The 14,415-nt window shown below is 35.8% G+C and overlaps 3 protein-coding genes and 1 long non-coding RNA gene across 8 annotated transcripts; 2 read left to right on the plus strand and 2 right to left on the minus strand.

Moving 5' to 3' along the window:
* On the plus strand, positions 606 to 2,172 carry LOC108663799 (formate--tetrahydrofolate ligase-like). 5 transcript variants are annotated; one of them, XM_018129294.1, is made up of 3 exons: positions 607 to 921; positions 1,452 to 1,601; positions 1,737 to 2,172. In XM_018129294.1, exons 1-3 carry the CDS (start codon positions 760 to 762, stop codon positions 1,776 to 1,778), a joined length of 354 nt encoding a protein of 117 aa, XP_017984783.1. In that variant the 5' UTR covers positions 607 to 759; the 3' UTR covers positions 1,779 to 2,172. The 5 variants fall into 5 exon arrangements, with proteins under 5 accessions (XP_017984779.1, XP_017984783.1, XP_017984780.1 ...); XM_018129291.1 differs by having other exon boundaries at positions 1,769 to 2,172; XM_018129293.1 differs by having other exon boundaries at positions 1,848 to 2,013.
* LOC18587218 (disease resistance protein RPM1) lies at positions 2,761 to 6,213 on the minus strand. The gene is made up of 2 exons (XM_018129288.1): positions 3,265 to 6,213; positions 2,761 to 3,166 (listed from the first exon to the last, which is right to left on the minus strand). Exon 1 carries the CDS (start codon positions 6,077 to 6,079, stop codon positions 3,284 to 3,286), a length of 2,796 nt encoding a protein of 931 aa, XP_017984777.1. The 5' UTR covers positions 6,080 to 6,213; the 3' UTR covers positions 2,761 to 3,166; positions 3,265 to 3,283.
* On the plus strand, positions 7,996 to 12,293 carry LOC18587219 (formate--tetrahydrofolate ligase). The gene is made up of 5 exons (XM_018129289.1): positions 7,996 to 8,313; positions 8,873 to 9,022; positions 9,732 to 10,907; positions 11,465 to 11,611; positions 11,779 to 12,293. Exons 1-5 carry the CDS (start codon positions 8,155 to 8,157, stop codon positions 12,052 to 12,054), a joined length of 1,908 nt encoding a protein of 635 aa, XP_017984778.1. The 5' UTR covers positions 7,996 to 8,154; the 3' UTR covers positions 12,055 to 12,293.
* Positions 12,859 to 13,567, minus strand: LOC18587220. Its single transcript, XR_001929707.1, has 2 exons — positions 13,201 to 13,567; positions 12,859 to 13,100 (listed from the first exon to the last, which is right to left on the minus strand). It is a non-coding gene; the product is annotated as an uncharacterized LOC18587220 (long non-coding RNA).

Consider the following 14,415-nt stretch of genomic DNA (forward strand, 5'->3'; position numbering starts at 1 on the left):
ATTACATATAAGTTTTTTTGTAAATATCACTTTAATGAGTGTCAATAAATTATCGATAAACATTTCACTTAATCTAGTTTTAAAAAGAAAAACATTTTGCTTACTCTTTCGTTGATTGAGTGTATATTTTTAATTTGATGAAAATTTTGAAAAAAAAAAACTTTAGTTTTAGTATTTTTTGAAATTTATTTTAGACTATTTATAAACCATAATTTTTAATATTAAAAATAAAAAAAATTTAATATTAAAAATAAAAATTTTTTAAAAATTGATATAAAGTATAAAAAAATAAAAATTCTACGTGTTAAAAAATTTGGATATAAATACATATATAAAGGATTAAAAAAATGTGAATACTGACAATATACGCAATTGGTTCATTTTCCAAAACAAAAATCCTCTGAATGCCAGGCTCGTTATGCTAAATTCACAGCTTCATCTGTCACAGTCAACCTCCACCCACTGCCACATAAGCAAAACAGAACCTCAAGAACCAATCAAACTTCAATAATGCATCTCAGTCATGACATTATGCAGTAACACTAACTTCTCCTTCCCTTCCCATTTGCCACCTCACTTGGATAAGAGAAATGAACAAAAAGCACACGCTCCCATGTTTAAGACTTTTCCTTCTTCTGTTCTGTTCTCCTTGCTTTTTGATAATTTTGTGCCGGTTTTTGTGTTATAGAATGCAGATTGGTGGATTTTGAAGGAAACCCATATTAGACCAACCAAAAAATTTAGACCCAAGAAAAGAAAATGAGTTCATCAGGAAGTGTGAGGAAGTTGGAAGTGGTGTCACCAGTGCCAGCAGACATAGACATTGCAAACTCAGTTGAACCATTTCATATTTCTGAGATTGCTAAGGACCTGAATCTCAGTTCTAACCATTATGATCTTTATGGCAAATACAAAGCCAAGGTCTTTTCTTTGTTTCCTTTTAGTTATTATGATAATTCTCATATGCCCATTTCATTGGATTTTGATGTATGTTGTTCTATGCTTTTTAGTTGTTTATTTTGGTTGCTCATTTGTTTTGTTGTTTAGAGATGGCCAAGATATGAAACTTTGGATTCTGTAATGATTGATTTAATCGGTTGGTTTTCATTTTGAAATTGAAAAATGGTAAAAGTAGAAAATTGAATAATAAGATCAGACTTAAAAATTTTATCTTTTTCCATGATTTTTCTGGATTTTCTCAACTGCCAAATTAAAACTTTTCTCTTTGGTTGTTGAATGCTTCAAATGCCAGATTTGACACATGCTCTGTTGCTTCAAAGATAATGCAGGAAATGGAAAAGAAGAGAATTCTTATTTTCTTTTGATTTTGACTTATTTGAGATGAAGTATAGTTGATTGAAAACCATTTGTTTTATAGGTGTTTCCTTATTTATGTTAGCAACTGACTGTTGGGATTTGAATTTGATTTACTTGGGTGATTTGGTTTATAGGTGTTGTTATCCGTGCTTGATGAGCTTCAAGGATCTGAAGATGGTTATTATGTGGTGGTCGGGGGAATTACTCCAACTCCACTTGGAGAAGGCAAGTCCACTACTACAGTTGGTCTGTGCCAAGCTTTGGGTGCTTTTCTTGATAAAAAGGTAGTCATTTCATTATTCACACTTAATGATATTTTTATATATAGGAAATTGCCAAATGAAATGGTGCTGCTCTAGCTCTTTCTGGGATATAAGATTATTCATTGAACTTATTGAGGGTTTTTTATTGCGTTCTAGATCCTCTGTTGTTGTTGTTTCTTGTTTTGCAGCATACATTGAAATACATTAGAACTGTAAAAGCTCTCTTATTTTGTTAAACGGACAGCTTTGACATTGGAATCTTGGCAGATGGGACAATTTTTGCTCAAAGTAATATATTTCAAGCTAACTTCATAAGTGGCAGAGAATAAATGCCATGATTCTTGATGTATAAAATTGCTTATTCCTAAATGAGCCTGTAAAGCGATCTCAACAATTGAAGCTATCATTGTGATTGGGAATGGCTTTTTCAGTTTCTTCCTGTGTAAATTTAGTTTGAAAGAATTTGAAATCTGAGAGTTACTGCATTAGTATCATTTTGACTTTTTAGATATTCTTGATCTACAGTTATAGTGACCTATGTATATCTTGAAATATTAGTTTAGAAGCCTAGTTAGCAAATGTCCTTGATGAAGCTAACTCTTTTTTATGTTTTTCAATTCTCCTTGTGCAAGTTTATGTAACTAACATAAAATCAGTTGATTTCATATATACATAATACTTCAATTTCAGAACATTCATGCAAAGTCATTAGGGCAGTTTTGAATTAAGGATTGTGCTCGATCTTGCTGTCTACATTTTTTCTTTTTGGTAGTTTCCTTAATATGGTTTAATTGGTCTTATTTGATACAAAAGCGTTGTAGAACAAACCTAAAATCTTTAACCATGACTCCGACTCTGACCTACCTAAGATAAGCTCTTTTTTTTATATCAAGTAGAATCTAGGAAGAGAATTTAAACCCTACTTTTCAAATAAAAAATGTATATATGAAACAACATAATTGTGTTTGAATCCTTTATTGAATGTGTATTAGAGTGATTTTCGATATACACAAAATGATGGTCATTTCAGTTAATAAATTAGTCTTTCGGATTAACGTCGAGGCACGACAAAATGGCATGATTAGAGCCATTTTAGGAAGTACTATGATGTGGACTCAAGGGAACCATGGTATCAGACTCCACTGGTGGTGTGTGTGTGTTCCCAGGATGGAATAGCTCAAGAGAGCTGTCACATGATGCAAGTATGCATTGAGCTTCACATCAAACATGTGTCTTAGTGATTTTGGATATATATATAGATGGATGATTGCTTCTGCCAATAAACTAGCTAGTCTTAAGGCTACAACTCACAACAACACAAGTGCTAATGTACTTCTTGAGCCTAGCTAGCTCGTTAGGCATTAACATTCTTGCAAATTATATATAATCTTGATCCCGTTCGAAACCTGTTCCAAATGTTCTTGTGAAGAGCTCTTAGTTTTGTTTTTGAACAAATTTAGGAGAAACAACACAAGGGAGAAAAAACACATCTTGAACACTACAGCCTTGATGGGAAAGAAATGGCCACTTCTTTTGATTGATTTTTCAAGGAATTTAACCATCCTGGATTAATAGACAAGCACCACCTACAATCAAAATACATGCCTTCCAATGTAAATATAATAGAATCACAAAAGCACAAAAGCAACAAATAAGTATAAACTTTAACTTTGGAAGAGTGTACCTGTAGTTTCAGAAGACTTTCAACGTAAGTAGTCTAACAAGCTTGAATCACCGAGCTTGTAGGTTGAATATTGTTGTTGAGTATTCATGAAGTAGAAATAGACATTTGGTATATGTTGAACTTTCCAATGGTCTTGGCCAACATCCGGTAGCATTCTTCGAGCAAATTCTTTCGACATATCACTAATTTCCAAATATTTGAGGCACTTCATATGGCATATGCCAGATGGCAGCTCCTCCAATCTTGGACAAGATTCAATCCAAAGCATTTCAACAAGACACAATGCTTTTTCATCTATTATCAATCTATTAAATCTATCCATCCCTTCAAGCGTTAACTCCTTGAGTACCGGAAAGTACCCATCCTCAAAATGCAGTTGTTCTCCATTGTATCCCTTGTAGAGAGCAAGCTCCAATAACTTAGGTAAACCCCCAAGCATTTTGAGTGGAATATCTGACAATTGTGACCAAAATAATCGAATCCTAACTAGGCACTTTAGTTCAGAAATCCAATCAGGCAACTTTTCCAGACGTCCTTGAAGCCGAAGGCAATTCAAAAGAAGGGGAGGAGATGACATTGATTGCAATTGGAGAAGTTCGTTCTCCTTGACTGAAATAACATGCAGTGATTCGAGGTAAGACATATGCTCAATGGCATTGCACAGAGCATTCCCAGCTTCTGATTTTAGGTTGGTGATTCCCAACTTTCTCAAATGCTTCAAACTTCCCAACTCTCTAATAAAACCAAAATTATTTTGTGCATTCATGTCCACATAATAAAGCTTTTCCAAGGAGTTTAAACTTCGAAGAGTACCGCGTATTTTCACCCCTTGTCTAGTATCATAATCCTCAGAATAAGCTATAAGATGTTGCAAATTGGAGAGCTTATTGATCTCAACTGGTAATTCACGCACAAGAGAACGTTTCAAATCCAAAGTTCCTAGGTTGCGCAACTTAGCTAAGGACTTTGGGAGCATCTTTACTTTTGTATCTCTTACACTTAAATATTTCAAATGCAAGAGGTTTCCCAATTCTTCAGGTAAGTAATTCAATGGAACTCCCTCAAAATCTAATTCTTTCAAAAGTATGAAATTCGCAAACAATGAACTGAGCAAAGATTTGGGAAATTCGTTTACCTCAAAAAAGATGATTGAATGAGTTTTTGAGCAACCGCTGCTTCTTGACAAGTTGTTCGATTCATCCCTGATTGAGAGGTGTCGAGCGGTTTGATTAGGACATTGTAAATTTTTGGCTGAAGTTTGTATCAAACTCAGTTCATCTGACTTGGAAAGAATGACCTCATGCATTAAATCGTGGACTCGACAGTCTCTAACCACACCATCAAAATCAACCCATTCTGCTTGAACCAAGTTTCTGCGTATGAGCTCAGTCAAGTATTCTCTAGCAGCGTCTTCTAGTGTTGCACCATCTCGTTGTTTTACAAACCCCTCTGCAATCCACAGTCGAACCAATCTTGCACAATTGACAACATAATCCTCTGGGAACATGCCAAGGTACAAGAAACAAGATTTGAGATGATAAGGCAAATCATGATAACTGAAGGAAAGAATTTTTTTGATACGCGTGAGATGTATGTTGCTTTCTAATTGTGATTGGAGGCTATCGTGCAAGCCTTGCCATTCACCAACATCTCTGCCTTTACTTGACAGAAGTCCACCAATGGCCACAATTGCAAGCGGTAAGCCTTCACATCGTTTGGCAATATCCAAAGACAATTCCTTCAACTCTAGAGGGCATTGCTTATCTTCGTCGAATTGGAATGCTATTCTGCATAAGAGCTCTTGTGCCAATTCTAGAGGTAGAGGTCTCAGCTCGAGGACATCAACAAGTGATGATCTTTTGCAAAAGTCAGCGGCATTCCTGCTCCTTGTTGTGAGCATAATTCTACTACTTCTGTCATTACCAAACAGTGCATACTCTACATCTCCCCAAAAGTCTTCTTTCCATATGTCATCAAACACTACAAAGTACCTCTTGTCCCGTAAATATTCTCTGGATTTGCTAATCAGCTCATTACCGTCCATTGCATTAACCTCACTAGGATAAGACTCTTTCCTGGACTCATAAAACCGCCTTATCATGGTCTTTAGCAGCTCCTCCACCTTGTATGATTGAGAGACTGTAATCCAAGCATGGCAGTCAAAGTGTCCTGTGTCGATTTGTTCATCAAGAACTTTCTTGGCAAGAGTTGTCTTACCAACTCCTCCCATGCCCACCAGTGAAATAACCGTACGATGAGATTCACCATGCATCAATTTGCTTACCAACTCCGTTTTCAGAGAATCAATGCCCACAAGTGCATCATTCTCAACGAAATGGAGCCCCATTCGAGGGTCATGCCAAGTTTTATTCTCAGCAGCGCCTCCTGATGCAAAGGTGTTGAAGCTGTATCGTTCGCTTCTTTCCCTGATTTCGCGTACTGATGTTTTGATATCTTGAATCTCCGATGCTATCTCATGGCGTTTTCTCATACTCTTTACCCGACAATCAATTTTCCGGAGGAAAGCCTTGAATCTATGCTGGTGATGGCGTTTTCCCACATGAAGAATGTACTCATCAATGGCATCTTCTATACGGAAAGCTGCTTCCCTGGTATGTTTCACCCATGTTCTCAACCCATTGTTGTCATCTTCCTTAGCCGCCTTCGCATCTGCATCTCTTAGGAAAGAAGAAATGAACTCTAACTCAACCTTAATGTCTTCAACTTCTCTATGAACACCTCTTAGCAGCTTCACCTCTTGATTGAGCAAGGGGATCAACCTTTCAAGAACTAAGCTCACAGCCACCTCAGCCATCTGGTCCTTAATTCTAGCTTTTGATTCAATTTCAGGGGCTTTTGATTCCCTCTCTGTCTTCCCAATCTTGAAGATTAGATCTGGATGAAAGCCAGGGAAAGGAGAAGGAGATAATAATAAAAAAATGGCAGCCTAATTTGACCCGAAATCCTTAGTCTTACTGCAAAATCATATATAACAATACCATGTGCACCTAGTCAACCTTGCTTTATTATATGTGCTTGACTTAGTAATTACTTGTTTCGAATTCAAAAGTTGTTGGCCGAATTGACTACAGTATTTCTTAATAACAATGTTGGTCAGATTTCATTTTCATTTTTCCAATGGACATGTGTGGCTAATTTCTATCATTTAACTTTGTCTTCGAGTACACGAAACCCCATATTCTTTTATATTTTTTCCTTGTTGATTTTGTTGCATTTTACAGTTATTTGTTTCTTGCTTCCTCACAAGTTGCTGTAAAAAAGAAAGCAAATGACTTCACATTATTACTTCTTAATTGTTTTTAATTTCGGGCAAAAATGTTTTGAATGTATCTTTGAAATTAAACCTAAATGCTTGGATGTAAATTTCAATTTATATAAAAAATGTAATACATACACTTCTGTTCAATACGTATCAATTTATTTTATGGCTTGAATTAAAAATTGAAGATTTTATTAAAATTTTCTTAATAAAAGACTCGGACTTTAAATTTTGTAATGTTCTCTCTAAGATTAATCAAACACATTCTTAATTTGTAAATTATTTGTTTCTTTAAAATCGATTAATATGATTAATATTGTCTCTTGCAAGGCATAAATTCAAATGGCTTGAATTGTTGGGAAAGAATAGTCAAGTTGCTAAATCAACAATTAAAAAGGACAATCTTGAAGTAACTGTTGACATAATAACAATTACATATTAATTAATATATTTTAATAATAAATTTAAATTAAATGACTTAAATAGTCTTCTGACCGAGTTTAGGGCAGGATTTTAGAGGTGTTAATCAAGGGAGAATCAATTTGGTTCGTGAACATTTCTATCTATATATTGTCAGTCAACAAAAAAAATGACATCTTCTTAATTGAAAGTCATCATGATAATAAAGGAGAAATAATCAATTGTTCATTAAAAGTAAAAATATTTAGAATTAAATGTACTGGGCTGTAATTTTTAATATCTTTCTTATTATAACTTTTTTATTATCATAGTAAATAGTTAAAATACTATTTTGAATTTTTTTTATTTTGTATTATTTTCACCAAATTTAATAAATGACTTTGTAACGTATTGATTACATATAAGTTTTTTTATAAATATCACTTCAACGAGTGTCAATAAATTATCGATAAATATTTCACTTAGTCTAGTATTAAAAAAAAAAAACATTTTGCTTACTCTTCCGTTGATTGAATGTATATTTTTAATTTGATGAATAATTTGAAAAAAAAAACTTTAGTTTTAGTATTTTTTAAATTTTTTAAAATTTATATTAGAATATTTATAAACCATACTTTTTAATATAAAAAATAAAAAAAATGTTAAAAAATGATATAAAATGGAAAAAAAATAAAAATTTTAGGTGTTAAAAAATTTGGATATAAATGCATATATAAAGGATTAAAAAATATAAATACAGACAATATATGAAATTGGTTCATTTCCCCAAACAAAAATCCTATGAATGCAAAGTTTTCCGCAGGATTCTTCACCGTATCCGGTCCAAACGTGGATGCTCGTTATGCTAAATTCACAGCTTCATCTGTCACAGTCAACCTCCACCCACTGCCACATAAGAAAAATGGAACCTCAAAAACCAATCAAACTTCAATAATGCATCACAGTCATGACATTGCACAGTAACACTTACTTCTCTGCTCCTTCCCTTCCCATTTGCCACCTCACTTAGATAAGAGAAATAAAGAAAAAGGCACACACTCGCATGTTTTAGACTTTTCCTTCTTTTGTTTTGTTCTCCTTGCTTTCGATAATTTTGTGCCGATTTTTGTGTTCTAGAATGCAGATTGGTGGATTTTGAAGGAAACCCAGATTAGACCAACCAAAAAAATTTAGACCTAAGAAAAAGGAAAATGAGTTCAAGAAGTGTGAGGAAGTTGGAGGTGGTGTCACCAGTGCCAGCAGACATAGATATTGCAAACTCAGTTGAACCATTTCATATTTCTGAGATTGCTAAGGATCTGAATCTCAGTTCCAACCATTATGATCTTTATGGCAAATACAAAGCCAAGGTCTTTTCTTTGTTTCCTTTTAGTTGTTATGATAATTCTCATATGCCCATTTCATTGGATTTTGATGTATGTTATTCTATGCATTTTAGTTGTTTATTTTGGTTGATCGTTTGTTTTGTTGTTTAGAGATGGCCAAGATATGAAACTTTGGATTCTGTAATGATTGATTTAGTCGGTTGGTTGTCATTTTGAAATTGAAAAATGGTAAAAGTAGAAAATTGAATAATAAGATCAGACTTAAAAATTTTATCTTTTTCCATGATTTTTCTGGATTTTCTCAACTGCCAAATTAAAACTTTTCTCTTTGGTTGTTGAATACTTAAAATGCCAGATTTGACACATGCTCTGTTGCTTCAAAGATAATGCAGGAAATGGAAAAGAAGAGAATTCTTATTTTCTTTTGATTTTGACTTATTTGAGATGAAGTATAGTTGATTGAGTGTTTAAAAGATTTAAAAGTCCAGGAGAAAACCATTTGTTTGTATGCTCTTTCCTTATTTATGTTAGCAACTGAATGTTGGGATTTGAATTTGATTTACTTGGGTGATTTGGTTTATAGGTGTTGTTATCCGTGCTTGATGAGCTTCAAGGATCTGAAGATGGTTATTATGTGGTGGTCGGGGGAATTACTCCAACTCCACTTGGAGAAGGCAAGTCCACTACTACAGTTGGTCTGTGCCAAGCTTTGGGTGCTTTTCTTGATAAAAAGGTAGTCATTTCATTATTCACACTTAATGATATTTTTATATATAGGAAATTGCCAAATGAAATGGTGCTGCTCTAGCTCTTTCTGGGATATAAGATTATACATTGAACTTATTGAGGGTTTTTTATTGCGTTCTAGATCCTCTGTTGTTGTTGTTTCTTGTTTTGCAGCATACATTGAAATACATTAGAACTGTAAAAGCTCTCTTATTTTGTTAAACGGACAGCTTTGACATTGGAATCTTGGCAGATGGGACAATTTTTGCTCAAAGTAATATATTTCAAGCTAACTTCATAAATGGCAGAGAATAAATGCCATGATTCTTGATGTATAAAATTGCTTATTCCTAAATGAGCCTGTAAAGCAATCTCAACAATTGAAGCTATCATTGTGATTGGGAATGGCTTTTTCAGTTTCTTCCTGTGTAAATTTAGTTTGAAAGAATTTCAAATCTGAGAATTACTGCATTAGTATCATTTTGACTTTTTAGATATTCTTGATCTACAGTTATGTGACCTATGTATATCTTGAAATATTAGTTTAGAAGCCTAGTTAGCAAATGTCCTTGATGAAGCTAACTCTTTTTTATGTTTTTCAATTCTCCTTGTGCAAGTTTACTGGTGAGAGATTAGAACTATTTATAGCTGGACATGGATACAGAAGTTTCAAACTTGACAATCTTATGTTTTAACTACTTAATCCATCCTGATAGGTTGTTACCTGTCTTCGCCAACCATCACAAGGACCAACTTTTGGAATAAAAGGAGGTGCAGCTGGCGGAGGCTACAGTCAGGTGATCCCGATGGATGAGTTTAATCTTCATCTAACTGGAGATATTCATGCAATAACAGCTGCAAACAATCTGCTTGCTGCTGCCATTGATACTAGGATTTTTCATGAGTCATCCCAATCAGATAAGGCTCTCTTTAATCGATTATGCCCACCAAATAAAGATGGAAAAAGGAAATTCAGTGATATCATGTTTAGACGACTGAAGAAGCTTGGCATCTCCAAAACACATCCTGAGGACCTTACACCAGAAGAAGTTAAAAAATTTTCTAGGCTTGATATTGACCCCAATTCTATTACATGGAGAAGAGTGATGGATGTAAATGATCGGTTCTTGAGGAAAATCACTGTTGGCCAGGGCCCAGAAGAAAAGGGGATGGTAAGGGAAACAGGATTTGATATTTCAGTTGCTAGTGAGATAATGGCAGTTTTAGCCCTAACAACATCTCTTGCTGATATGAGAGAGCGGCTTGGAAAAATGGTAATTGGAAATAGCAAGGCTGGTGATCCTATAACTGCTGATGATCTTGGTGTTGGAGGTGCTTTAACAGTGCTTATGAAGGATGCCATCAACCCTACTCTAATGCAGACCCTTGAGGGAACCCCTGTTCTTGTTCATGCTGGTCCATTTGCAAACATTGCCCATGGTAATTCTTCTATCGTGGCTGATAAAATTGCATTGAAGCTGGTGGGACCAGGTGGGTTTGTGGTCACTGAAGCAGGTTTTGGTGCTGATATTGGAACAGAAAAGTTCATGAATATCAAGTGCCGATACAGTGGTCTAATACCTCAGTGTGCTATTATTGTGGCAACAATAAGGGCCTTGAAAATGCATGGTGGTGGCCCTGAAGTTGTTGCTGGAAAGCCTCTTGACCATGCCTATGTAAATGAGAATGTTTCTCTGGTGGAAGCTGGTTGCGTGAATTTGGCCAGGCATATTGCAAACACTAAGGCTTATGGTGTAAATGTTGTTGTTGCTGTGAACAAGTTTTCAACTGATACTGAAGCAGAAATGAATGCAGTTAGAAATGCGGCATTGGCTGCTGGAGCATTTGATGCTGTAATCTGTACTCACCATGCTCATGGTGGTAAAGGAGCGGTTAGTGTCTTCCCCCTATCAATCTGTTTCCACAAATACATAATGATCTGCCCAAATGTGCACTCTTTAGAATTAGCCTCTTTGTTTCACCCTCATGGCATCTCATCGCCTATGCATTTTAAGTACCTAGGTCCATCTGATTTAACAGATTCGGCACTCTGCCTTTTTTTCAATCTTGCACTCACCCCATGTCAAACAGTATGATTGACACATAACTGGTTTTGTCAACGAACTACGCCCTATGGTTTCTCTCTTTTTAAAGCTGTAACTTCTAATTGTACCATCCAGCAGAGGCACTTGCTCTGGATCAGCATCACTGTTTGCCTCCAAATCTTTAGATTTCTTTGTGAAATCCCTCCTTTCTGGGGTAGCTTTGACAATAATCATTTTATTGAATGAAAATGGACCTTGGGCAATCTGACATACATGCTACTAAGTAGTGCATATTCAACGTTAACTTAAGAGAAAATGCTATGGTTGCAAATCTTGAAGTTCAAACTATGTGTGTATTAGAACGTAGTGCCGTTGATTCCTCTAATCTTAATTTTAATTGTCAGGTGGACCTTGGAGTTGCTGTTCAAAGGGCCTGTGAGAATGTGACACAGCCACTGAGGTTCCTATATCCTTTGGATATTAGTATTAAAGAGAAAATAGAGGCAATAGCAAGGTCATATGGTGCCAGTGGTGTCGAATACACAGAGCAGGTAAACTCTCCATAGATCTTTCATCAGTTCCTTCCATTTTATATTGCAATTAATTCTTTTAATTGAACACCTCATTGTCAATTTTCTATTGTTTTTCTAACTCACAAAACCATTCAGGAGTTTCTTCTTGTCTTGTTGACATGAGTCCTTTCTTTTTGTCCAACCAGGCTGAAAAACAGATCGAGATGTGCAGCAGACAAGGGTTTTCTGGTCTACCAATCTGCATGGCCAAAACCCAGTACTCATTTTCACACATTGCCTCTGAGAAAGGAGCACCAAGCGGATTTATCTTACCAATAAGGGATGTGAGAGCCAGCATAGGAGCTGGGTTTATTTACCCCTTAGTTGGTACAATGAGCACAATGCCAGGGCTACCAACAAGGCCTTGCTTCTATGAAATTGATCTTGACACAACCACTGGAAAGGTTATTGGTCTTTCATGAAGCATTAGTCAAAATCTCTGTAGCATGTGTGATTCTCTAAGATGCTTGCTGAGGGCCTTCTCGAGTGTACATGTGCAGCAATTGGGCGAGAACTCTGTCACAGTTCTTGAAACCTTTGTTCCTGCACTTTTCCCAGTTGTCCTTTGTACCATTTTAACATAAAGTTGGATACCTGTGAAGAATACTGAATCTTTTCCCATCATCTATTTCAGTCTGGAATAAACAAATTTTTATGCTCATCTTGGTTAACGATCCAATAATTTTTTCTTGTTATTTTCACTTGAGAGGTTATGTTCTTTATTCTTTGAGGGCTTTGCACAGTCAAGACTGAACACTGCTTTAGATGCACCTGGCATGGCTGCTAGTTCTGATATAGTTTCTATTCATTGATAGAAATGGACCATCTATGGGATGCTTTCACAACCTTGATGGTGTTCGTTTACCTTTGGTTGTACCCATAGTCTCAGAACTTGAATATCAAGCATATAATATATATGTAGTGTAATAAAGCTTGAGCAATAACAACTGATCAAGTGCAAAAAACATAGAATATCTTTCAAACGTTCAATTTTCCAATTTCATAATCTTTTGACACTAGTACCATGAGTAGAGATGGTAAAGTTGAACAAATTAAAAAAATTTTCTTGATTTGTGCATAATTCGAATTCAAATCAACCTGTTTTTGAATTGGCTCAAACTTAAAAATTTAAATTCAAAATGATCCGAATTAGAATTTGTAAGAGATAATTAAAACTATAAAATCTAAATATAAAAGAAAAGTTACAAATAAAACACTAGGAAAAAGAGATGGGAAAAACTCAGCCCCTGAAGGAATAATATCTAAAAATGCCTTTGAATTTTACCAAAAAAATGTATTTAATCCATCTAGTTTTATTGCATGTAATTAAGGATATCCAAACTCTTACTCCAAGCATACCATAACTGTAATGGAATACAGAATATTCTTCCCTTGAGAAGGCAACATCTACTCTTACAAAAAGAGAGAACTAGCGCAGCTGCTGCTCTCTTCATCTGAACATGGATCACTACCAATAGACATGGTTAAAGTTAGTCCATAGACATAATTGATAAGCTGGAAAAACTGGCATGCATGATGCTAAAATGACAGAAAAGCTACACACTTACAATGCTACAACGTTGACCATAAAATAGGCCTCGATGTAAACCTTTTGTTGGTCCTCAATAACGATGTGCGGAGAATCACCATGGCAAACCGAGAATTTAGTGTAGTGAAGCCACATGTGAGTGCGACCGGTAGGCTCATCCCAGAGAAAACAGAGCTTGGAATTAGCCGGTGAAACCAGTGATAAAATATAAAATTTTATAAATATAATAATAATAAAAAAAAAAAGGCTAAAAAACACCACCCCACCACCACCTTGACTCCGCCACTATGATAAGAGAGGATGATATCATGGGCCATGAGGGACTCGCAAGACTGCATGGAAAATGTGGGATTCTGTAGAGGTTTTTTTTTTTTTAAATGATGTACTATTATACCTTGATAATGCAAAATCAACAAGGATGCAGGCATACAAAAACAAGACCTGCATGTCGAGACCACCTCAAAACAGACCCCTGCTGATTGTTGTTCGCACTTCGCACCCAGCAGGCCGACAACAAGAAGGGTCAACATAACCCTCTCGACCAGGTATGCTGGTACCCAGACAACATAGTTTACATACACATCGATCAAACAGGGGCATCCTAATCAGAAAAAGGATCATCAGATTCCGACAACCTGCTTCCATCATCATGTAAGCCAAAACTATATACACTATACAAATTAACCAGATTCCAACACATTATCAAATTCACATGGGGTCAGCACATTATCAGGATTAGTCCATAAGAAATCCAGTGGCCTATGTACTCCACTTTTGGCTAGATTATCATCTTCACCAATTGCTGATCAGGGCGTATGTCTAATCCTCCAACTTCGGATCAGGCCAAGCAAATTGGATATCAACATTAACACCTTTCGCAACCTCCGAGGAACCTCATGGGGTTTTTGAACCCATTTAACCACATTAGCCTAGTCAGACTCAATCTTAAGGCAACAATTCTTCCAGGCAAACACACTGAAGATGGACAGCCTCTTTAACCACCAAGGACTCAGCCATGTTAGAATCTATAACCCCCACATCGTTAGAAAAGAGAGCACGGATCGTACCTCTATGATCTCTGAGGATTCCACCTATCCCAGCGTCACCCGGGTTACCACGTAATGCTCCATTATTGAATTTGACCCACCCTTCTTCAGGTTTAACCCACTCCCTCATTCTCGTAACTTTGCCGCAGGCCAAAGGTGTCCTAGCTTCGCTCGACGGCCTGATTATA

This window comes from Theobroma cacao, chromosome 10, assembly GCF_000208745.1.
Source record: "Theobroma cacao cultivar B97-61/B2 chromosome 10, Criollo_cocoa_genome_V2, whole genome shotgun sequence".
Classification (NCBI taxonomy): domain Eukaryota; kingdom Viridiplantae; phylum Streptophyta; class Magnoliopsida; order Malvales; family Malvaceae; genus Theobroma; species Theobroma cacao.

Coding starts and splice junctions, on each gene's coding strand:
- LOC108663799 (XM_018129290.1), top strand. CDS start 760: ATGAGTTCATCAGGAAGTGTGAGGAAGTTGGAAGTGGTGTCACCAGTG. Junction 922..1,451: donor ATGGCAAATACAAAGCCAAG/GTCTTTTCTTTG, acceptor TTTGGTTTATAG/GTGTTGTTATCCGTGCTTGA.
- LOC18587218 (XM_018129288.1), bottom strand. CDS start 6,079: ATGGCTGAGGTGGCTGTGAGCTTAGTTCTTGAAAGGTTGATCCCCTTG.
- LOC18587219 (XM_018129289.1), top strand. CDS start 8,155: ATGAGTTCAAGAAGTGTGAGGAAGTTGGAGGTGGTGTCACCAGTGCCA. Junction 8,314..8,872: donor ATGGCAAATACAAAGCCAAG/GTCTTTTCTTTG, acceptor TTTGGTTTATAG/GTGTTGTTATCCGTGCTTGA. Junction 10,908..11,464: donor CTCATGGTGGTAAAGGAGCG/GTTAGTGTCTTC, acceptor TTTAATTGTCAG/GTGGACCTTGGAGTTGCTGT.